Genomic DNA, 25162 nt, shown 5'->3' on the forward strand with positions numbered 1-25162 from the left:
ATGGTATAACTCAAGTGCATTCATGCTCTAGCTGTAAAATCCTAGTGGAAACAAGGCACCTGTGGTTTTTGCCACGAGGGGCCTCCCCTGCGCGTGGTTGCCCTCAGCTAGCTAGCTTTGTGGTAAACAGGGCCTTGTCTACACTAGGATTTTGCAACAGAGGAGCTAATACACATTAGACAGTAAAAACACACCTTTCTTGGGCAGTGAAGACAAAACCATAGTCCTGAGAGGAGTAATTACGAGCCACTGAAACTGAATGGGGCTTTATGAGACACTGTCAGAGAATGTAGCTTTCTCAATGGCTCCAGCTGAGATCACTTTGAACTGGGTGGGTCAGATGGATAGAAGAGGCTATTTGAAAGACCCTCGAACTCACAGGGTACATGTATGCTACCGAGACTATATGGCATAGCTAGTGTAGATGCAACCTACACCGACAGAAGGGGTTATGCTGTTGGTGTAGGAACACCACCAGCCCAAACGACATAAGCAATCTTCCATCAACATAGCTGTGTCGACATGGGCTTTTTTGCCAGCCTCGCGATTTGGTTGCGGGGTGGGTTTTGCACACCTCTGACTGGTGGAGCTATGCTGCTATAACTGTCAGTGTACACCAAGCCGCAAGTGGTTCGGAGCTGGCTGGGAGAATGCAAGTTTGTTCCTCCCGTAATTTAAGAGGCATGCCTGTCTGCCTAGCAGTGAGGTAAGGTATCAGGGAAGGTTCCAGAACAATTAAGGCAGGCAGGTTAATTACAACACTTGCAGCCAATCAAGAAGCTGCTAGAATCAATAAAGGCAGGCTAATCAGGGCACCTGGGTTTAAAAAGGAGCTCACTTCAGTTTGTGGTGTGCATGCGAGGAGCTGGGAGCAAGAGGTGCAAGAAGCTGAGAGTGAGAAGGTGTACTGCTGGAAGCTTATGCTCAAATAAATTTGTTAGTCTCCAAGGTGCCACAAGTCCTCCTTTTCTTTTTGCGAATCCAGACTAACACGGCAGATAACCAGCATTATCAGACACCAGGAGGAAGGTCCTGTGGTGAGAATAAAGGTGGTGGTGGGAGGAGGCCATGGGGAAGTAGCCAGGGAGTTGTAGCTGTGACGCAGCTGTTACAGAAGCCACAGTAGACAGCTGCAATCCACAGGGCCCTGGGCTGGAACCCGGAGTAGAGGGCGGGCCCGGGTTCCCCCCCCCCCATCCCTCCAACTCCCTACTTGATATCAGAGGAGTTGAACTGGACTGTGGGTTCCACCAGACAGGAAAGTCTCTGGCCTGTTCCCCGACCCACTAGGTGGATCAGCAGAGACTGCAGGGATTGTTCTTCTTCTTTTCCCCATGCTGGCCCATGATGAGGCTGAGTCAATGGCAGGTTTGAGCCACGAAAATGGCCAAAGTGAGGGCTGCTGTGAACCTCTGAGGCGAGAAAATCCGCCAATAAGTGCAGGACCCACCAAGGCAGAGGAGGAACTAATGGGGTTTTTAAAGATGCCTAACGCCATCATTAGGCGCCTAAAAACCTGGCCCAAAGTCCCTGAAGCTGGATTTTGGATCAAGATAGGAACTGCGAGCTCAGACCTGTAGGCTGTGCAATAGCTCTCCTGCTTTGCAGACAGATCCCACTGAACGCATTGCTATCTCAAGTGGGTTGTGATACACGTTGCGTACAAGCACTGGGTTGGGTGTCTGGGCATCCACACCCACTGCTAACTGGGTCTGAAGCACTTCAGCTCTCCCAATTTAACAGAACTTTTAGCCAAACCGCATTCTTTCTGCCCCAGGTTACAATTGTTCTGACTCCCCTCTCACATGCATATTAAATTGCCCCTTACAACCTGCAATGGAAGGCGCAGGACGATTGGAGACAGACATCTCAGCATACTTATTAGCAGGGAAGCCCCCAAGCCAGCCAGCCCAGCTGTATGCTCAGGAGGCACCAGGCAGAGCGAGGGCCTATGTGTAAATCCAGGAGTTGGGACACCTTCTCTTGAGGGATGGAGTGGCAGAGAAAAGGTTAAGAGCTGGCAGGCATCCATTCTTGGGGCAGCGGGTGGGCTCACTGTTCCAGGACCTTATCTGGCTACCTTGCTGTCTTACCATAATATCGCACCTCAGGGGAGGCAGCATTACCTGGTAGACAGAGCAATAGCCTGGGATACAGGAGACATGGGTTATATCCCTGCCTCTGTGACTGGGTGTACTCACAGACCTGCTCCGTGCCTCAGTTTCCCCACACGTACAATGGGGATAATGATTCTACCCTCCTTTCTAAAGTGCGTTGAGATTTAGGGATTATTATTATTACTTCGATGGCCCCAGTCATGGTACTCTCTGGGCTATTGAATTAATCCCTGCAGTCACTCCACGGACACTAACTGAGCCATAGCACAGGCGAATTTGCAATCCACTATGGCAACCCGGGAACAGAGCATCCACAGCGACAGCCTGTTAAGATTAACCATCTATGTGCTCTGGGGAGTGCTCTCTCCGCCAGCCACACGCACGGGGCTCATCTCCTGGTAACACGAGCACTGGTCTCTGGAGATGCTTTGCCACTCTCACTAGTGCAGAGTAGCGAATAGAAGCCAACAGCCCCTCTCACTACCGGTGCCCAAAGGGCTGTGACAGCCCAATGCCTCGGAAAACAAGACGAGCTCCCTGTTTGTTTTCAAATCATATTTTTAATTAAATAAATAACGGCGAGGGGTTTTCAAGGCAGTATCACTTCACAGTGCGGGGCCTCCGGGGGGGAGGGGAAGAGTCTGGCATTGGGGGCAGCTCAAAGTAAATGTGCTTCGTGAGAAAAACCAAACCAAACCAAAAACTGACTCCCTCTCCCCGGCCTTTTCCGTCCCTCCCCAGACAGGGCGTGCAGAAAACATGCCGCGTTCGCTTTAAGCCCCCGCTCGAATCTGTAAACAACATTGAAGAATATAAATAAAGAGACATTTCCCCGCCCCCCACTCCTTATTAGGACTCAAAAATGAAAAACGAAAGAAAAAACGTTTATCAATTTCCTCCAATGTACCTGGCTGTTGGAGGGGTGCTGGGAGCTCCCCCCTCCCTGGAAAAGCCTCAGAGCTTCCCCACACCCTCCCCCTACTCACTCCTTCTCCTTTCAGAAAGGAAAGGCCCCCAAAAGGAAATCACAGCCTGGGGGCTTGGGCCAGGTGCTGGCAGCTCACATTTGTGTCCCGTCTCCAGCAGGCGGGAGCAGTGGGTGGGGAGACCCCCCCGAGTTAGCACCTCTGTCTCACAAACTGACTTCATGGTCAAGGCAGCTGTACTTTGGAGTTTACCACCTCAGCTGAGCTGGCCAGGGGCAGGGTCCCTGACAGAGTGGGTGACACAAAGCTGGGGTTTAGGTGATGTGAGATAAGGCTGGCTTCTCCGTCACCATGTGCCTTGGGGAGCCACTCCCCCGCTCCAGTGCAAAGTGGGTGTAAAATGCATTGGGACACTAGCACTTTCCACCTTCTTCATGCTCACAGTGAACAGGTGAACACGGCCTGTTTGTTCAGGGGAGGACCCAGCCCACAATGGCTGATAAGGTCATTTCAAATCCATCAGCAGCAGAACTAGCTTCAGGGTGGTGGCCTGAAGGCAGCTATCAAAAAAAAAATTGCAATTGGATGAAGGGTGTCTGTCACTGGAGTCCCGAATGGCCAGCAGCCTGCGGGAAATGTGTGCACATGACTAACGTCCACAGCACGGAGGACAGGCACTGCACAAGTAGCCACATGCCGCAGTGAAAGGCTCCAGGGCGCGGGAGCTGCCAGAGCCTTTCACTGCGGTGGGGAAAGGCTCTGGCAGCAGGACACTCCACTGGTAAAAGTAGCAGCACAGACGGGGAGCCGCTGTTTGGGTGGGTAGACAGCTGCCTAGGGTCTATACTATGGGAGCTGAGGTGTGTCTGGCACTCTGTACCACTTTCCTCAGCGATGCCTCCTTGTCTACACTGCCATGTGTAGCTGTGCTTGCTGGGTGTGCAGTGTGCGTACGCCATAAGCGTCGATGCACCGTGGGTGTATGTGTGCTCCTGGAGGAGTGGGGAAAATTCAGCCAGCAGCAAACCCCAAATCTGGGTAGTGCCGGAGAAGCTGAGAGGTATTGGGCTTCTGCAAGCCACAGACGGCCCTGTCTCGTTTGGCACGCTCCGCAGTGACTAACGCCCTGCTGCCATTGGACACAATCTCGGTCACCTCAGTCATGTCTCTTGCAAGGGTAAACACATTCCTTTCTCTTACAAAATAGAGAGTTTCTTTACATTACATTTTTGAATATCAGGGTTGATGTCCCAGAGGGCTGTTGCATCATCTTGCCAGGGCTGTGTGCCATGTGCTCACACAGGCTGGCAAAGGAGATGATTAAGGTAGACAAGCGGTCCTACCAGCGGTGAGTGTCATATGCTCGGATGGGTTACTAGGGCTGAAAGCTCTCCTTTCAGGCACACAGCTACACACCTTGTGCTTGCACAGGATACAAGGGACGTGCCCAGGTTTGATGCACCTGCCTGGCACCTGTGTGGGCCCCTGCTTAGCACCGGATAGGCGGGCTGGTGCGCCCCCACCTCCTGGGCACGTATACCATGAGCTCAGAGGCAGCCCGCTAGCTTCTGTTTCAGTTTCTGTAGGATTCTAATGTAAGTCCCAAGATCCAACTCACTGATTATTACTACCCTTTTCCCCCAGCTGATCAATGAGCTTGGAACCAGTCAGGCAGTTCTGCAGGCAGCTCATTCAGATTTAACTCTTTTGCAATGCAAGCAAGGATTTTACAGACCATGTCACCCACTGCCAGCCTCACTAGAAACTCCCTCTGCTACCAATGCAGCCTCATCCCTGTATTCGGGTTCTCCACGGAGCAGCACAACCAATGGTTAAGTGTTGGGAAGGGAAGGAGAGTTGAGCAATGTGCAGACAGGCTGCCCACCCTAAATGGTACTTTCCAAGAGCTGAGCCTGTAGCCAGAGGTGTGGGAGGGGATGGGACAGGCTGTTTCTCATCTGGACCTGGCAGTGGAGAAGACAGACGGATGCTGATGGCGCTCTAGATCTGAACACAGTCTCAATACACATGCCTGCCCCCAGATTAACAAATCAACAGGCACACTACAGCTGTTAGAAAAGAAAAGATGAGAGAATTACTTCTATTGCAACACAAAATCTGAGGGTGAATGGCCACGCCTGTCCACCCCCTCCTTCGGCACAAACACGCCCATCTCTGCATCCAGAGGGACACTCCAGCCTGGACTGACTGTGCTTCTTCATGTCACTTTCCTAAGCACATGTACCTCCGATTACATTGTCCATCCCAGCCCCCAAAGTGCCCACTACACATCTTCATCCTCAATAACAACCCACTGTGCAACCGGTTTTCCCTAGAGAAAGCCCCCTCTGTTGGGGTCACTGGATACTTCCACTGTCCTCAGGCCAGAGGCTGTCTGAACTGCATGGTACTGCCTGTGGCGACACCAGGAAGGCTGGGCTCATGGACTCATCCCCCTACTAAAACCTCCCATCAGCTTTGCGCAGGTGTGTCAGACGGCACTAAAGCAGAAAGGTGTTTGGTTTCACTGTAGCCTTGGAAGGACAGACGCCAAAACATCAAGGAGATGGAAAGACAGATTCCGACCGACAGCTCCAAGCTGGCCCCGTGGAACACGGAAGCCCAGGGAATTCACTCAGTCGGGTCAAAGTCGTAGCTCGGTCTGTGACAAGGTCAAGACTGGAAATTCTCACTGTGACAAAGGCCCCGGGCAGGCCTGGTGAGCAGCCAGGAAACTATTTACATCTCCAATACCGATGATGCCAAAATCTGTGACCGATAAGGACACTTGAGCAGGGGACACCAGTGCCTCTGGGTCCCTGTCCAAATCCACACGGCCGGAAATTAAAGGCAACCCCTCGTTAATGTCTCCGGGGAGAGTGAAGTCCATAGTTATCGTCTCGCCGGAGCTCTGCAATGTCTCCTGTTTCTCTGCCAGGCCCGGTCCTGCCGGTGGCAGCTGATAAAGCCCCATTTCCGAGGGGTTACCTGGATGCCGTGTGCAAGTGGCTGAGATGCCGCCCGAGGACGTGTCCTCTGCAGGGTCAAAGGAACAGTTTGTCTCTGAGGGAGTGCTGCACTCGTAAGCCTGGCCCGACTCACTCATGCTGCCCAAGCTGCAGGCTGCGCTCTCCACGCTCAGAGGCTCTGCATGGCCCAAGGGGCAGAGGAGGAACAGAGAGACAGGGTGAGGAAAGCAGATGAGAGAAAGCTAGAGTGAGTTCATTGTACACACATGCAGATAACACTGTACAGGGTCTTATTCACACCCGCTGACCAGAATGATCTAGTCAGACTGTACGTGGCCATGATCACTCGCTCCTTCATGGTATCGGCCAAGATCCATCACAGTTTATCACTGTTATTGCTACTGTTTGCCAGACACTGGGAATGGCGTGGATCACTTGATGACCACCTGTTCTGTTCATTCCCTCTGAAGCATCTGGCATTGGCCACTGTCGGCACACAGGATACTGGGCTGGATGGACCATTGGTATGACCCAGCATGGCCATTCTTATGTGGTTCCCCTGTGTGGGATGCATGTGTGGAGTGGGGAGACTGGGAAGACGGTTCATTGGGGCGGGGGGGGGGACACATACATCAGTGCTTCTATGGAAATTCAGATGATCCTCTGATGTGACTCTCCAAGATGTGCCTGATGCTAGGAACCCCCACCGCCAAACACACCCCAGGGTGTTTTTCCCCCAGACGTGGATACGCGAAGGTCCAGGTTTGTTAGGAGATGGTAAGAGAGGCAGATTATTCCCCACTCCTTTACATTCTCCCCAGAGCTCACCCTTAGCGCTAAATTTCCAACCTCATGCTCTGACCGTGGGATGGGCTGATTTAGTGACAGACTAGGCCCCTCCCTTAGCACTGAGCCCTTTCGTGCTGTGTGGGTGTCCTCTCAATGGTTTTCCCAGGACCTGGTTCCAACCAGTGGAATTTAAGGAGCTGCGATAACAGGCGCACGCCTGCAAATATGCCATGGGAAGTCATGAGAGAAGGACAAACAGAAGCTCCGTACTCCAGAGCAGTGGGAAGGAGAGGCTTCCATCCCCCAGCTCTGGCACTGGAGGAAGGCAAAGGAGTTACCTGCACTCTCAATTGCCAGGTGATCTTGATTGAAGCGAGAGTCCAGGCAGCTGGTGGCGGAGGGAATCGGTGGGGAGTTCCGAGAGCGGGTGGCATTTTCCGCCTCACCCCCATCCAAGTCGTTATCCACATAATCCCTGCAGGGGGAGAGACGACGCTGTGACCATCCACTCAGTGGGGTTAAGTAGGTGGGGGAATCAACAACCCTCCCTAACACACTGCCAAGGGACAACGCAGGAGGTAACAAGGACATTCTCAGCACCATGTACAGGGAGCAATTGGCAACAGGCTCGCTATGCAGAAAACATCCTTCCACTCAAGGTCTGTGGGGCCCCTTCTGTTCCTGCATGGGCGCAACCCTCCTGAAATCAGTGGAGCTAAACCAGTGCATGTGAAATCAGAATTGGCCCTCTCAGGTTCCAACACTTGCTGAACTCTGCAATCCCAGAGACCTACGGACTTCTCTTCCTCCCACAGTGTACTCAATGGGCAAACACTCCCCCCAGTGAGCCGGCCACTGCACAGAACTGCTGTCCTGGCCTGCTGCAGCGTCAGCGTGCTGGCAGACAGAGCTGGGTGGGAAATGGCTTTCTGGTCCCTGGAAAATTGTCAAGATTTTGACATTTTTTCGTATCCCAAAGTGGGACAAAAGATCAACATCTCAAAAACATTTGCTAACCAACAAGCCGAGATATTTTTGGGCTTGGGTCCAAAGCTTTGTTTTGACATTTTGAAAACGTTTTGTTTCAATTTCATCCTTTTTTTATTTCAAAAAAATGGTTTTTATTATAATGAGCTTTTATTTCTATCCAAAAAATCATTTCAAACAAAACCAGAATTTTTCGGTTAAAAAAAAAAAAAAAGTCAAAACGGGACGTTTCAACAATTTTGAAACATCCCCCCCTTTCCCATTTTTCGAACTGAGACACTGGCCCAAACCTACCGTTTCCCACTAAGTTTCACTTGTGATTAGTTGTTTTCCAACAAAAAACATTTCCTGGAAAAATGCCCACCCAGCACTACTGGCAAACAGCTGCTTTCCTTTGTTGCGGGACAGTGGGCTACACTGTGTATGCAACGTGTGCATCAGTTGGCCTGCCATCCCCCAGTACCCTCCCAACTAGAAGACCTATCTCATGAGTTTTATGGCGGGGAGCGTTATTTTAAGATCAAGGACCCTGAAGCAGGGCGTTGGGCGAGACAGGGAGCCTCGCTGGTAAGTAATATTTACTAATCTTAGTCTGAGAATATTCCACGCACGTGGCTCCAGGGTGGAGGACATACTTCTTCCTTCCGAAGCGAGTCTGCTGGGTGAAGTAGTCATAGCGCTCCGACTTCTTCCACATGTAATAGTACTCCACGCATTCTCCCACTGACCGGGTGCGGACCTGCAGGGAGCGATTAGTCAGAGTCCCTCCATAGAGCCCCAAGGGCTTTACGAAGGGTCAGTACCATCACCCCACTTTGTAGATGGGGAAACCAAGTTCATTCAAGTGACTTGACCCAAGTCGCATGGTGAGTCAGTGGCAGGAACTGGAATCTCTTGACTCTCAGCCTTGTGCTCTATTCATTGGACTACATGGCTCCCCTTTCATCCTGAAGGATCCCACTGAACTCTACAAACAACCCACACCCTGCAATCACTGACCCCCAGAAACATCGCAAGGGTGAAGAGAGTTTGCAAAGCACTTTGAGATCCTCAGCTAGCCAGTGCTAATTTTTAATAAATTAAGCCTCGCAATCTCTGATGGACGTCTGAATTGTTTTCCCTGTAGTACAGATGGGAGAAATCAAGCAAACAGTGTTGATTACATGCACCAGACCCATGCACTTGACAACGACCACACAACAAATCAGTTGGGATTAGAACTTTTAGCAGTCCGAATTTCCCCATATTAAGTAAGGTTTAACATATGTTCCCAGCACTAGCATGCACTCCTGCAGCTCCTCTCAGTCTGTGACACAGAAACATGAATCTTTACCTTGTTAGCTTGTATGAGATGGAAGTTTTTCCCATGGACTCTAAACCCGTGTTCAAAGTTTCTGCATTCTTCCTCACTCCAGGCACAAAGCTCATCTGCAGCACAAGGAAACAGGATGTTAGGAGTTCCACAGAACCCCAGGGTTACTGAGAGACAGACACGTCCAGGGGCTGCTGGAGTTGCAGAAGGAATCTGGACATTTGGGATACAGCACGCAAGAGAATCTGAAAGGTTGGGTATCTCACCTCTGATGACCTTCACGTTGAATCGCAATCTCCGCAGTGCCTCTTCTGCATTGAAGTTACATTTAACCAGTTCATACAGAGCCTATGCAATGTAATAAAGAACTGCTGATTACATGCACTGGCCGCATATACCACTAACTAACTCAGCTGTGGCTCACTGAACCTGCCCAAACAGCATTTTCTCTTCTGGAGCCACTTATCTACACCACCCCACTTGGACCGTCAGCAAGGATTGCTCCACAGTTCGAGGCTCTAAATTATGAAGCACGGGGCTATCTTGGGAGGATTCTAGAGACAGTAGGTGTGCATGTGTCCTCATACAGCTGTAATTAAAATACTAGTATGAACAGGCCAGTTCAGCAACCTGGTGGCAACACAACCCACATGGAGTATTTGAGGCAAGTCCCAAACACTCCTTTTGCTCCTCAACCCAGCAGGAGGCAGTAGAAAGCAGCAGGCTCAGCAAGAAAGGTTCCCTCTGTCTGATCCATGGAGCAGCAGTGATGGGCCCCAGAGGGAGATGTATCATCTAGAAAGGAGGTCTCATTCACCCAGGGTCTTTATGAGATCCACTCCCTCACCTCTGAAACAAACAAGCGATCCATTCTGAAACTCCCTGTGATATTTCCTGCTCCCATGGCCAGTGCTACTTGACTTCTGTCCACAACACTAAGACAACAGAGAATTTGGTGACTGCACAAAGCCCTGGCTCCCAGGCTCACCTGCTCATTGTCCTTCACCATCTCTCCATCTGACAGACTGGCACTGGAGACCTCGTCCCACTGCCGCTTAACTGCTCGGTACAAGAACTCTTCCACCTCCCGCTCAGGGAGGATGTTTGGGTCCCACAGCAGCTGATCTTCATTCTCGTAGGCTAATGGGAACATCAGGGCATGTCTGAAATGAGCTGGTCAATCCGAGAGCACCCCTGGTTTTCAAGAGGTGGGCTGTGAGTGGATCAGAGAGGAAGTCTCTGGGCTCCAGCCTGGCAGTTATGGTCAGATGGGACACTCCAGCTCAGAGTCCTTAGATTTGAAAGCCAGGGTGTTTTCTCTCCTGAATCTGGAGAGTGTAGGGCTGCTGATCCCAGATTCCCCCTTTCGTCTGATTAGCCCAAGATTGTTGACTGTCAGAGCACAGTGACTCTGTTTGCTCAGGCTTTTCCTGAAGGGGTGACTGGAAAGACTTTTTGATGCTCATGACTTCTCTAGGCTTATTAGAGAACATGTTGTCAATTGATGCATGTGGTTTTAAAAGGCCAGATTCTGCAGTGCCCCTTCCTGCACTGGGCATAGGAGTGGGAGGGCAAAGGTGGCTTTAAGCAGCCACTGTTTCTGTCAAATTCAGGCCTGGGCATCCCCCTCGCTGCTCCCACTCTCACACATTGGCACACGGCTGTGTATTGTGCTCTAAGAATATAAGAATGGCCATATTGGGTCAGACCAAAGGTCCATCTAGTCCAGTGTCCTGTCTTCCAACAGTGGCCAATGCCAGGTGCCCCAGAGGGAATGAACAGAACACCCATTCCCAGCTTCTGGCAAACAGAGGCTAGGGACTCCATCCCTGCCTATCCTGGCTAATAGCCATGGATGGGCCTATCCTCCATGAATTTATCTAGTTCTTTTTTGAAACCTGTTATAGTCTTGGCTTTTACAACATCCTCTGGCAAGGAGTTCCACAGGTTGACTGTACATTGTGTGAAGAAATACTCTCTTTTGTTGTTTTAAACCTGCTGCCTATTCATTTCATTTGGTGACCCCTAGTTCTTGTGTTATGAGAAGGAATAAATAACACTTCCTTATTTACAGGTTTCAGAGTAGCAGCCGTGTTAGTCTGTATTCGCAAAAAGAAAAGGAGAACATCCGAAAAGGGTGCATCCGATGAAGTGAGCTGTAGCTCACGAAAGCTTATGCTCAAATAAATTTGTTAGTCTCTAAGGTGCCACAAGTACTCCTTTTCTTTTTACTTCCTTATTTACTTTCTCCACACCAGTCTTCATTCTATAGACCTCTATCATATCCCCCCTTAGTCGTTTCTTTTCCAAGCTGAAAAGTCCCCGTCTTGTTAATCTCTCCTCAAACGGAAGCCATTCCATACGCCTAATCATTTTTGTTGCTTTTTTCTGAACCTTTTCCAATTCCAATATACCTTTTTTGAGATGGGGCAACCACATCTGCACACAGTATTCAAGATGTGGGTGTATCATGGATTTATACAGAGGCAACATGATATTTTCTGACTTATTATCTAACCCTTTCTTAATGATGCCCAACATTCTGTTTGCTTTTTTGACTGCTGCTGCACATTGAGTGGATGTTTTCAGAGAACTATCCACACTGACTCCAAGATCTCTTTTTGAGTGATAACAACCAATTTAAACCCCATCATTGTATAAGTGTAGTTGGGATTATGTTTTTCCAATGTGCATTACTTTGCATTTATCCACTTTGATTTTAATCTGCCATTTTGTTGCCCAGTCACCCAGTTTTGCGAGATCCTTTTGTAGCTCTTCCCAGTCTGCCTGGGACTTAACTATCTTGAGCAATTTTGTATCCTAGGCAAATTTTGCCACCTCACCGTTTACCCCTTTTTCCAGATCATTTACGAATATGTTGAATAGGGCTGGGCCCATTACAGACCCATAGGGGACAGCACTATTTACCTCTCTCATTTCTGAAAACTGACCATTTATTCCTATCCTTTGTTTCCTATCTTTTAACCAGTTATACATTCACAGATATGTGGGAAATTGTTTAAATGAAAACAAAGCAAATAGAAAACAAATACTTGCAATGAACTAAAACAACAGGCAAGGAAACATTTCTATTCAGATATAAGGATTGGTAACCACTGGCACCTAATATACTTTTCAAGACAAAGGGTCTGATTCTCCTTGGCCCTTCACCTGGCATATTCATTTACACTAGAGCAAAGTGAGTGCAGAGAAGGTGTACATCCACTTTGCACTGGTGTTCACATGAAGCATATGGTGCAGGACAATGGAGAATGTGACCCAAGATCTATGGTGCTGAGCACCCTCAGTTCCCATTAACTTCAGTAGGAGTTAAGGGCACCCAGCGATATGAGAGAGTCCTAAATGTGAGCTTAAAACTAGTAGGAAGTGAACCCTTTAAAGTAAATTTCCCAGAGTCCGCCTGGCATAGAGAATGAGGGAGGAAGTGAGTCATTTCTAGAGAACAGACTCCTAGCTAGCAGACTGCATCTCAGTTCCAGCTAACGGGTGCAGAGTCTTGAGATAATAAATGATTGGACACAAACTGAAAACCAAAATGATTCTCTGCTTCTGAGAGATCCTATCTAGCTGGAAATTGTGATCGGAACTGGGAATTTAACATGAAAATGTATAGATAAATGGTATCGCTTGCCAGTTTGTGAAATATAAATACAATATTACTGTGAGGCATTAATTTTTCTTTGGCCATGGCTGAGACTCACATCCCCAACTTTGCAAACTCAGACCAATCCATCAGAAATTTCACATGCTTGATATCAGGATTTTTCAGGAAAGTTTTGAGGCAAATAAGACAAAGAGTTTGGCAGACAGAGTTTCAAATATAAGATCAACGGTGGGGAGAAGCAGGATCCATCTCTGCATGACTTCTGAACCCACAATAAGCTCCTATTGGTGATTATTTGTGAAACGTTCGGGGGCAAGGGAGGAAAGCAAGTAAATTCTCAGGGTAAAAACTTTGTTCACTTGGAATTAAGCATGAAAACAATCTAACACTGCTGTTCAGGAACAAAATCAAGTGAACACAGTTTTCTAAAAACAAAACCCACATCAATTAGAAAGCCTGTAAAGTCCAAGTTTTAACAAAAACCCAAACACCAAAAATTATGGAAAATAAAATAATCTGAAAAATCTTAACTCTGCTGCACTTCACTGCCCTGAGAAATGCCAGAAATGTAGAGACAATGTGATCCTCAAAGAGCAAGGTGTCTATAAGAACCAATGGCTGGAAGTTGAAGATAGACAAATTCAGAGGAGAAGTCAGGAGCGCGTTTTTAGCAGTGAGGGTAATTAACCATTGTGGCTGAGTCGCCATCACTGGCAATTTTTAAATCAAAACTGGATGTTTTTCTAACAGATCCGTTCTAGTTCCACCCCAGCTACTGGACTTGAAGCAGAAATAAATTCAGAGAAGTCCTATGGCCTGTGTTGTGCAAAAGATCCGACTAGATCACCACAATGTTCCCTTGTGGCTTTAAAATCTATGAAACTATATTATCAGAGACTCCAAAAATGAAAGATGCCTTCGTACTTTACCTTCATTGTAAACTTGCAGTGATTACAAACTGCCAGATCACATAAAGCAAACTGCTAAGACTGCTGGCTCTTTTAGGGCTACGCACAGTCTTGTTAAAATACTGGATCACACTGTGAACCAAAGGAGAGCACACTGGTGACAACTAATCCACTACCCTTTTCCTAAAAGCCCCACTTCTGTTTGGAGGAATGAGTATTGTTAGACATACAGACATCATATCTAGAGATACAAACCTCAGCGACAGAGCCAACACTCTGGCAGTGGCTCAGATCAGTGGACCCCATATCCAGAAAAGATACAGCACAAATGTTACAGTCAGAGTGAGGAAGGGCTCTCACCTTTTTCACAGTGCCTGTTTAAGTGGAGGACAGGAACAGCTGCCTGGTACTGAGGTCCAACCATTATCTCCTGAAAACCATCACAGAGAAGGGAATTAATACAAGGTGACTGCGTTATGTGGTTGTACTAGAATCAACTCAGAGGCCTGGTGATGAACGAAGCTTAATCTGCCTCACTAAACACACTGGCAGACCACACTGTCTGGGTTTGCTCTAGGGGGGATCCCTCCCATTCGTTAGAACAATTACGAAGGGGTTTTCAAACAAATTAGTTTGTGGACCCTCTGACTTGAAGCCTGGTCTCGCTGCTGAATATTTATACCAAGAGCTTATGTCATCTGAGGCTGCAGAAGAGGAGAGGCATTGTGCGTCCAAATAGGAGTCTACTCGCATTTTCCACAAGATAGTTCTCCAAAGCCCCATCCTGGGCATGCAACACCAGACCTCACCTCCCCTAGGCTACGAGTTGCCGGTTTGAATTTTGAGGTACAGCAGCCCCCTCGCCGGGAGGATAATCTCGGCTACATGCTCCACAGGGCACGCTTTAAGATACGTCTGGCATAGCCTTGCATAGAATGGAAGACCCAGAGGACAGGCACCTGACACTGAGCTCCCCAAGAAGGCACCCCCGAGGTTGGGTCTCGTGGTTTTCTTGAGCTGTTCGGCTTTCTCACGCTCGAATGCAGAGCATGAGCCCCCCAGGGAGGTGCGGTTGGCTCGGATCACTCACCTTCTTGCACTCGTTGGACGGGATGGAGTCCTCTTCGCACTCTTCAGCCGAGGAGGAGGCACAAGGAGAAGAGCAGGGCTCTTTGTCTTCATCAGCCAGGAAGTTTGCTTTGAAGAAAGAGAATTCACTTGGTCAGTTACAAGATGGTGAACACCCAGCCTCAATACCTCTAGATTCTCTCTCCTTCCCTCATTTCCCTTCGTGGAGTTGTTTTGAGCCTGCTCCGTTTATTCAGAACAACTTACCCAGATTCTCTTCTATAGGCAAAATACCCAAGTCCTTGCCACATGAGCAGTGATCATTCAGCAGAGCCTAGGCTCCCAAATTTTGCAGGATTAGGGGTAGAAGCCCAATCAATCATTCCACACTGAGTTCTCCCTTGCTTTGGCTCCCTACAAACCCCCAATATTAAAGTCCGAGGAATGTAGGAGTTGCCATACTAGACTGGACCATTGGTTCTACTAATCTGCAACACCCCTTCTAGATCAGACCACTAGTCCTTCTACTCAGGAATCCTGCTTGCTGTCATACCAGATGAGACCAGTGCTCTCGCTACTCTGAGAGTGGATGCTGCGGAGGGGGCATCTGGCAGTGATATTTCTCAGGAAGGCAAAAAACCCCCAAAATCCCATGCACTTCACCAGTTGTGTAGTTGCCCCAAAAGTCCACGCTGGGCATGTAACAGAAGTCCTCACCACCCTGAGGTTATGAGCTGCAGCGGGAGAGAACTGCTTCCTGACCCTACAACTGATCAGTTCACTCCCTGAACCATAAAATTCTACTCCCCTTATCACTACGGCCTAATTCTGTCTGTGCAGTCGCATCAGGAGGGCTGAGTTTATCTCCAGCTCCCCGGACCAACCTCAAAAGTTGCTACTTCAGGAATTTCAGTAACCAAAAATTTAAAAATAATTTTAAAAATTGGCCTTTCCTCCTGAGCCACCTCCAAGTGCAAAAGGTCCGTTAGAAATCAGGGACACATACAGCCAGGCTGGTTTGGGAAAAGGTCCGACGCATCGTGGGACGTGACGGATGGAGTCAGGTCGTCGGCCGAAGACTGCGTCTCCTCCTCTTCTTCCCCTGAAAGCAAATCCTTCGCTATTTGTTCCTTTTAACAACAACAAGAAAGTGAAAAATGTTTTTAAATTTAAAAAAAAAAGGGAGGGGACGCCTAGAGTAAACCATCCCTGGCCAAGATCCCTTCCTCCGTGCATCTCCCCTACCCCACAGGTGCTTCCCATAGACCTTCCTTATCCACAACTCCAAAAGACTGTTTCCTTATGGGCTCACTGGGAGAGTCAAGAAGAGAGTGGCTTGCTGCAGATGCTACAGGGATAAAGGGTAAGGAGCACTTTCTGCAGAGCCCATCCCAGAGTGGGTGACTTTCAGAGGGGCTGGCAGGGAATAAACTTTTTTAGTGGCTCTTATGCTGAGTGGCAGGAGTCCTGGCTTCCCTGGGAATAGAGGGTGATCCAGGTTTTCAGGCAGAGATGAGGCCTCCTGCGAATCTCCCTAGAGTCACATCACACACAGAACAGGAGGGATCTACATTCCAAATAGGGTTTGTAGTTTGTTGCTCTTTGTAACAATTACTCTTTCTTTAGTCTCCTCTGAATTTCCTGTTTGTGTTAGCACCTCTGCAGCTGACATTCCCGGTTGCACACTGGGATCAGTGGGTTAGCCAATTCCCACCTGCTGGAATTCAAGCATCTTGAATAAACTAGACCCCTGAATGAGGGACCCAGTAGATGCCCCCCGTTCTAAACCCTACACCAACCTGGGGTGCATTACTTTCTCCCCTTGCTAGCAGCTAGCACGTGGCCCAAAGTTGCCCTTACCTTATCCAGGGTCATGTCCGGCAGGTTGCGAGGGATGTCATTGCTCTCGCTGTCCTGCTCCGAGATCGGATCAGATGCCTCATAGCCGTAAAGTGCAAGCAGCTCCTCGAATGGCATTTCACTGCTCTGAGCGAGAGGAGGACAAAGCTTCATCAGGAATGGAACAACCACCGAGTACAACACCAGCTGCAGTAAACACAGAGATATGCAGAGGCAGTCAGGGCAGCTCTGCTCCTCTGGGGGCTGGCTCTGATCTATCTTTGGTGCTGCTCTATCATGCAGGAAACCAAAAGGTACTAACGGGGCTATGACAATCTGTACTTCCCAAAGCTGTGGACAAACCTGGAAAATTATCCCAAAGCAACAGATTCAAGGGTGGCTTTTTTACACTGGCTTTTCATGGTGGTGAAGAGGTTCCAGTTAACAGCCCTGGAGACTAGATGCCTGTATTTACCCAGAGAACAGGGCAGCACAAAGGTCCCTTATGTATACTGACACTGACCTGAAGGTACAGTCTCTGTCAGAGAAGGATGCTCACACTCCATAACCTACTGAATTCTTGGCCTCTTGGCTGCCCACAAGGGAGCCAATAGATGCACCAGTGTTTTCTGAGAAACTGACACCTGTCTGTCATGAAGCGGATGGCACAGCAACAACTCATTTCACATGGACCAGACAGCCAACAGCTTTTCATCACCAGGGATGCAGACTGGATTTGAATTGGCAACCTAGATAGTGGAGGGCTCCAGAGCTCATGACTGGTCCCTTGGGCAATCCAAATGTCAAAGCAAGGCCTTATGCTTAGGAGACTTAAAGATAGTGCACAGCCAGCAGATCTCCCTGAGTGTTGGCTCAGTGGAGCTATTTGATCTCAATAATCTATCAAGATAGACAAGAAATCCAACGGATAATTCCTCCTCGCCACCCTTGCTGCCTTTACCTGAGATGCACTGAAACTCTTTTCCAGCTCTTCTAAAGACTTTTCTTTCTCTTGCATATTTTCTTCCTCCTCTCTCTCTTCTCGTACACCATAGTTTTGTGACAGGATCTCAGCTAGGGTGAATCGGTGGTCAGATGAGCCCATTGACACAACTGCAGGGATTAGAAAGTTGGTCATTAGCCACGCTTGACTGCAGACCACAGCAACAAAATTTGGAGAGACTTCGGTCTGGTCTACCCTACCGCTTAAGTTGATGTAACTTACATCACTCAGGGGTGTGAAAAAGACACTCCCGAGTGACGTTAAGTTACATCAACCTAAGCACTGTCCACACTGGCACAATGTCAGCAGGAGATGCCAACATAGCTTCCACCAGTAATTATGCCAATGGGAGAGTTCTCTCCTGTCAGCATAGCATGTCTTCACCACATTCGCTACTGATGCAGCTGTGCCAATGTAGCGCTGTAATATAGACTTGCCCTCCATTGTGTGTGTGCGCTTAAGTTCATGTGCGTGCCCAGAAGATGTCAGGGGGAAGAGACTAGATGGAAGAGAAATGGGAGTGGGAGGGGAAAACAAACATAAGCACACTCAAGCTGTTGGTACCTGCTGCAGTCTGAAGACCAGGCTCTCCAGGACACAAGTTGTGGGCTGGGTACGGAACCACCCTCGGACTCTGCCTGCCGACCGAGGCCTTCACAAACAAACAAACATGGATGAGAAACATCTTCCTAATAATGTGACACATTTCCAGCCCCCAAATGCAATTCACTTAGTTTAAAAACCAAGTAAAGAGAGCTTCTGATCAGGTGTACTCAAGGACCCTCCCCACGCAGCCTCCCCTGCCCTGTATTTATCACATTCCCTTCAGAATCCCTAAGTGCGTGCATGGGTGCCTCTTCATCATCACATCTCTGATATCTATTCTCTCACCAGTTTATTTGAGAACCACAGTCCTTAGGACTTATATTGCCATGAGAGGAGATTTTATCTTGCCACAAACTTTATTCTAAAAGCATATGACCCTTTTGTTTGAATGTGGCACTTCCTTAACCTCTGAGCAATCCATCAGAGGTAGAATCAGAAATGATCTGGCCACCCACGCAGGACATCTGACCACGTGCTTCCCATCTTCCCCCATTCCAAAGCACTTTAAAGACTCAGAATGGTCACAAATGGCATTAACAACTGAGCAGGCAGGGAGGGAATCCAATGGTTGCAAGCAGCAAGGGTAAGATAGATAATGGATAGGACAGGTGGATGTGAGTGTAGGCATCTGCTTTCTGGCAGCCAGTGTTCAGTCAGAAGTTCAAACAGCAATGTGGGCTGCAGTCTGGGTAACAATCCAGAACACCTGTTATTTCTGGGATTGCTGTATATTTGTTAGGTCTAGGAAGGGAGCAAGTGAGTAATCAACTGACTCAACCATGTTGACTAAGAACATCATAGCTGTGGAACAGAACTGTGGTGTCAGTCCCCAAACCGGCATTACTACATTTTAATTAATACATACCATGGCCCTGATCCTGGGAAGTGCTGAGCACTCTCAACATCCATTCAGTCAATGAGAGTTGTGGGCATTCAGCACCTTGCAGGACTGGACTTCAATAGCTTATTTTGTTAAGAAAGCAAAGGATGGGTTGAAATCAAAATGTGAGATCCTCCCTCCCCCATTCTAGTTGAGACAAAGTACATATTCTCACTCACACACACAAGTCTTTCCAACCAGGTATCAGGTTGCTGGCTTAGAACTAATGCCTCCAAGTCTTAAAAATTTGTAAATCTGGTAGCAGTGCCAGTTATTTTGTAGAAATAAAGATGGTGATGATTTTTTATGACTGATGATCTAGGAGGCAGCAGGGTGTTGTCATGAGAGATCCAAGAGCTGAAGCAACCTTGGAACTACTGCTCCTTTGTCTACTAGGCACAATGCAAAGAGAATGCCTTTAGCCTGAAGTGAAACATGCAATGTGTATTGCAATTCGCCATCCCCTAGTGTCTGATTATAGTCTCCAGAGGATTTTGTTGCTCTATCTCGTCTTCCTGCAGAAATAGCGCAATACCTGTGTGTACTAAGAGAAGGGAGTTTATGAGATAATAAAGGAGAAAGGGGTGAAAAGATTTAGGACTGCCTCTGTTCTAAGATTTGGCATTTCTATGTTTTCTGCACTTGGGAAGATGGCTCCATATCAAAAGGGAGATGCCCCTCTGCTGGGGATTGATGGGACATGATGAAGAACAAGACTATTTTAATAGATATCCTTCCCGTAAATAACCTTGGTTGTATGAAGATGATCAAGGTGTGGTCTACAATCATTCACTCTGTAGCTTTGGGAACATAATTCAGTGTAGTCTCCCATTTCCTGAGACAATCTACTTTCGGACTGTACTACCTCACAGAGGGTTAGTAAGGAAATGTGTTCAAAATGTTTCAAAAATGAAAGTTTCTACCAAGTAATATTGTTCAGTTAACAAATGGTGGTTGGAAAAAATGTCAATCAGAACACTGGATAAATGAGGATACATTATATCGAAGACCATTAGGTGAGATGATGAGTAACATTAGTTAATAGTAAGATACAAACTAATACTTATGAACATCTTCAGGTTAATGAGGATGAAGAAAGACTCAAAGCTGAAGTAGTAACAGGACATTACTGGACATGGAAACTGCCCGTGCTGAAAATCACCATGAAGACAATGGTAACAATGAAAGTAAATCAAATCACAATGGTGTATGTGGATTGAGAAGGGACAAAAAAGAGATGGCAGGCGGAGCCAATGGCCAATTCTTACATCCTAACATAGACATGGATGAAGCTGGAGCATACAGATGGCTGACACTATAATTATTTTTAGATCTGAAAGACCACATAACAGAAATCCAGGCAGAGCCAAGCAATGGGTGAAGAAGCAAGATCAGACTCAAATGTGTAGATAGTGACCACGCAGAGGGAAATGTTGTTGATTGAACTGACTGTTAATGGCATGCGATGTAAAATTATTTCTCTCTAACATGAGAGAGCGCGCTGCCGTCTGACGCTTAAAATCCTACTGTGAGATAGGAAGTAGAAAACCCAACAGCATTGCATGGGTCAGAAAAACTGACGTAGATGGCCCCAAGGTATGAATGGCTACATCTAGGTCAAGAATGGCACTTAGACATGATGATGAAGATGCTTCTGTCATTTGTGATGCTGATAGTTCTGATCACCTTCCAAAATCCATGGTGGTCACCTCAGATAATTCCAATAGCGCCTGAGCTGATGCTGAAATTGGCTCTGCTGCCTTCAAAACTGGATGGCCACCTGGATTAGGACTCTTGGCAGCTTCTCGCTACACAAATCGCTGCTTCTTTTGCCTGAAACTGACCCTCCTCATACAGCAGTTATGAACACAGCTGCTGGCTTATCAGTCTTAAAAGACTTGAGCATCCCTTCCCTGATTCCAGAGTCAAGATTCCAGGAACTCCATTAAAGATACAGCAACAATGATTTTTAAGAAATGCAGGGATTTTTCCATGCAGTAGTGGATTTCATGCCCTGTCAAAGTTGTTCAAGTGCAATGGTGATTGTGTGTATGTCCAGAACTATTCTCACAAGAAAGCAAGACAAATAGAAAGAGGAGGGTTTCCCTTCAGATTTCATTGCTTTAATAACAGTGTTGATTTTTCAGGCCAGTTTAGGCCATTCCATGGCCAGGTGAAGTGTACCTCTTAGTGCTGGCCCATTATAGAACTGCTCCTTGTTGCTCCTGTCTTGTGCACATTCCTTGATGTTTTGGGAAAAGAGTGCTGTTGGCTATTTCCCATTGAGCAAAGGTGCACATCTGAATCTCACTCATTTTGTAACCTCCACATAGTGAGTTTTTCTCTGCAAGTCCATAAAATTAATGATGGAAAAGACATATTAGGCCATCCGGTCCATCTCCCACTGGGATCGGTCACAATTTCATTGTGGTGATCCCACATATAGCAAATCTAGTTTGTGGGATGTTAACTGGTCCTAAATTCCCCTTGGGATGCACATCTCATCATAGGGACATCATCACAGTGCTCCAGGACATCGTCTCCATGCCACATGCTGGGGGTGAACTTGAGGATGCCGTGGTGAAGTCTCAAAATGATGTTTCAGAACAAACATGGTAATGCAACAGGGATGCTGCATCCAAGGGCCATTGTGATTGACAAGATGTAGCGGGGACAGTCTCACACCAGTAGGGACAATTCCCTGATGTGACATGTTGGTGCAACCGTTGTAGTGTGACATGTGAATGACCTCTCGTTGTGATGGAGAGGATGCCTCCATGAGTGGTGCTCAAGAAAAGCTTGCAATGCAACAGGTGGGCCTCTTGATGGCTTCTCAATGCTATTCTCCCAAGTCAACGTCACAATAAGGATCTTGCAGTGTGACATCCTGATGCCTCATGTAACTGGTGTGATGCAACAGGGATGATGTTTCAAAGTGACATCAAGACAGAACGGGGATGACATCACAGTGCGATGCCCCAGCGTAAGCGTGGTAACATCTCTGCACGATGCACCAACATAATTATTGTTGCCTTGACACAACGACACACTCCAAGAGTTCAAGTCCCTCCCACTGAACCATCTGATGCACATGACAACCCCCTCCACCTCCATCCACCCATGCTGCCTTCCCCAGCCATTGCCCCCAAGTTCTTACTGCCCCACCTCCATCACCTTTTGCCCCAATGCCCCCTATCCCCAGCCACCTCCCACCCCTGCCCACAGCTCTTTCTGCTTTCTCCAACCTCCATTGCTCCCCATGCCCACAGCTTTTGCTGGGCCTCTCCAGCCCCTGATGATCCAGCTTCCTCCCAGACCTTGATGCCCCCCATCCCAGCTACCCCCTCCAGCCCCTACTGGTACCCAGCCCAAGATGACCTGGCTATCCCCACCCTTATGCCCATATGCCCCAGCCCCTGCTCCCCCCAAGTCCCTGACACCCTAGCTACCCTGCAGCTCCTACTCCCCCCTGCCCCAGATGCCCCCCAACCTGGCTATCCCCCCCAAGTCCCTGCCCCATGTCCCCCAGCCCCCTGCTCCCCCCAAGTCCCTGACCCTCCGGCTACCCTGCAGCTCCTACTCCCCCTGCCCCAGATGCCCCCCAACCCAGCTATCCCCCCAAGTCCCTGCCCCATGTCCCCCAGCCCCCTGCTCCCCCCAAGTCCCTGACCCTCCGGCTACCCTGCAGCTCCTACTCCCCCTGCCCCAGATGCCCCCCAACCCAGCTATCCCCCCAAGTCCCTGCCCCATGTCCCCCAGCCCCCTGCTCCCCCCCAGTCCCTGACCCTCCGGCTACCCTGCAGCTCCTACTCCCCCTGCCCCAGATGCCCCCCAACCCAGCTATCCCCCCAAGTCCCTGCCCCATGTCCCCCAGCCCCCTGCTCCCCCCAAGTCCCTGACCCCCCGGCTACCCTGCAGCTCCTACTGCTCCCTCCCCCAGATGCCCCCCAGCCCCCTCCAGACCCTGCTGCCCCCCAGCCCAGGCCCTCCCGTCCGGCCTGGAGCCTAGGCCACGGAGCAGCCTCCGGGCCCGGGGGGGGTCCCTATGAGCCCCCCCCCCGAGGCCGGGGGGGTCCCGAGTGGCGGCCACCCCTCCCCCGCCAGGGCCCCGCCCCCCGGGAGGGGGGCTCGGCGGGGTGATGGGGGGAGGTTTGGCCCCCGCTCTGCCCCCCCCGTTGCCCCCTCCCCCCGGCGCACTCACCTCCGCCATGGCCGTGTGTGGCGCGGGGACGGGCAGGGACGGGCGGGGGAGCCCCGGATGCGGGGCCGCCCGCTCATTGGCTGCGGCGCCCAGGAGGGAGGGGGAAGGCGCGGGGGGGGGCAGATGAGAGAGGGGCGGGGGGGTGAAGTGACGGGGAGGGGGCACGTGGGGCGGGGGAGTCACAGCAGGGGGGCTACGGCAAACGGTGGGGGGGTGAAGTGACAGGGGAGGGGTCAGGGGGAAGGTGGGATGGGGGTTGGAGGGGTCAGGGAGGGGGAGGCTGGGGTGGGGGTTGGAGGGGTCAGGGAGGCTGGGGTGGGGGGGGTCAGGGGGAAGGTGGGGTGGCGGCTGGAGGGGGAGGTGAGGGGTTGGAGGGGTCAGGGAGGGGGAGGCTGGAGAGGTTGGGGTGGAGGGATCAGGGAGGGGTCAGGGGGAAGGTGGGATGGGGGTTGGAGGGGTCAGGGAGGGGGAGGCTGGGGTGGGGGTTGGAGGGGTCAGGGAGGCTGGAGGGGGGAGGCTGGGGTGGGGGGGTCAGGGGGAAGGTGGGGTGGCGGCTGGAGGGGGAGGTGAGGGGTTGGAGGGGTCAGGGAGGGGGAGGCTGGAGAGGTTGGGGTGGAGGGATCAGGGAGGGGTCAGGGGGAAGGTGGGATGGGGGTTGGAGGGGTCAGGGAGGGGGAGGCTGGGGTGGGGGTTGGAGGGGTCAGGGAGGCTAGAAGGGGGAGACTGGGGTGGGGGGGGTCAGGGGGAAGCTGGGATGGGGGTTGGAGGGGTCAGGGAGGGGGAGGCTGGAGTGGGGGGTTGGAGGAGGAGGGTTGGGGTGGAGGGATCAGGGAGGGGGTGGGTTGGGGGGAGGGGTCAGGGGGAAGCTGGGATGGGGGTTGGAGGGGTCAGGGAGGGGGAGGCTGGAGTGGGGGGTTGGAGGAGGAGGGTTGGGGTGGAGGGGTCAGGAGGAAGCTGGGGTGGTGGCTGGAGGGGAAGGTGGGGAGGCCAGGGGGGAAGCTGGGTTGGGGGGTTGGAGGAGTCAGAGAGGCTGGGGGGGGAGGTTGGGGTGGGGGGTTGATGGGGTTAGGGCGGGGGAGGTTGGCTGGGGGTTGGAGGGGTCAAGGAGGGGGAGGCTGGGGTAGGGGCTTAGAGGAGGACAGAGAGAGCGGCAAGTGATGTGGTGGGGGCAGGGGAGGGAGGGGATAAATGGGGCAGGGGAGTCAAAGGAAGGAATAGGTGCTGTGTGGGGATGGAGTTAAAGGAAAGTGACTGGGAAAAAGCGTGTGGGTGGGTTAGGGATGAGAAGGTTGGAGGGGGCAGGGAGGGGGAATCTGGGTTGGGGGGTTGCAGGGAGCAGACTGGGAAGAGGGTTGGGGGCAGGGAGGGGAAGGCTGGGGTGGGGAGATTGGATGGGGTTCAAGGAGGGAATCTGAAGTGGGTGGGTGGGTTGGAGGTGGAGGCTGGCTAACGGGTTGTAGGAGGAAGTGATGGGGAGGCTAGAATGAATTAGGTTAGAGATGCAGGCATGGGGGTGAGAGGGTTTACCAGGATCTGGAAAAAAGTGACCAAGTGTCTCAGGAATAGAGGGTCTGGGGCAATGAGAGAAACCAGGGCGGGAGAGAGAGAGGTTCAGGGCATGGCTTGGCAGCTAAAGGGACACAAACCCATACTAGTGATAATAAAGTGACAGTTTGCAGGCCAGGAAGTGTGTTCAGATGAAGACTGGAGGCCTTTTTGGAGGTTATACTTTAGCCTAGCACAAGTTTTTGGCCTCAATTCGGAAGTAACTGCATGAAATGTAATGGCTTGTGTTATCCAAGGAGTCAGACTAGAGATTAGACTCTATTGATCAATAACAAGCCAAAGAGACTGAGGTGGATTTGGAGGGCTGGGTGCATAATTGAAGTGGAAGTTTTCAAGGGCTGAAGACTTGGGGGTTGTTTGCAATCT

At 50.1% G+C, this 25162-nt stretch overlaps 1 protein-coding gene across 6 annotated transcripts; it reads right to left on the reverse strand.

The window, feature by feature from the left end:
- Positions 1-2660: 2660 nt before the first annotated feature.
- On the reverse strand, positions 2661-23350 carry MIER2 (MIER family member 2). Of its 6 annotated transcripts, none has more exons than XM_038384003.2 (13): positions 23231-23350; positions 18108-18195; positions 17502-17653; positions 16562-16687; positions 15708-15831; positions 14724-14830; positions 13994-14063; positions 10089-10240; positions 9367-9448; positions 9122-9216; positions 8424-8527; positions 7140-7276; positions 2661-6190 (listed from the first exon to the last, which is right to left on the reverse strand). In XM_038384003.2, the coding sequence occupies exons 1-13, from the start codon at positions 23237-23239 to the stop codon at positions 5733-5735; spliced, it is 1704 nt and encodes a 567-aa protein (XP_038239931.1). In that variant the 5' UTR covers positions 23240-23350; the 3' UTR covers positions 2661-5732. The 6 variants fall into 6 exon arrangements, with proteins under 6 accessions (XP_038239931.1, XP_038239930.1, XP_038239929.1 ...); XM_038384002.2 differs by having other exon boundaries at positions 8400-8527; XM_038384001.2 differs by having other exon boundaries at positions 16562-16747.
- Positions 23351-25162: the final 1812 nt, after the last annotated feature.

This window comes from Dermochelys coriacea, chromosome 25 (genome assembly GCF_009764565.3).
Source record: "Dermochelys coriacea isolate rDerCor1 chromosome 25, rDerCor1.pri.v4, whole genome shotgun sequence".
Taxonomy (NCBI): domain Eukaryota; kingdom Metazoa; phylum Chordata; order Testudines; family Dermochelyidae; genus Dermochelys; species Dermochelys coriacea.

What these genes read in the sequence shown, in the direction of transcription:
- MIER2 (XM_038384000.2), bottom strand. An exon ending in AGAGTTTCAGTGCATCTCAG is followed by an intron (nt 16,748 to 17,501) that starts GTAAAGGCAGCA and finishes TGTTTACTGCAG; the next exon opens with CTGGTGTTGTACTCGGTGGT. An exon ending in GTCCTCCACCCTGGAGCCAC is followed by an intron (nt 7,277 to 8,399) that starts GTGCGTGGAATA and finishes CTCCCCCTGCAG; the next exon opens with GGATTATGTGGATAACGACT.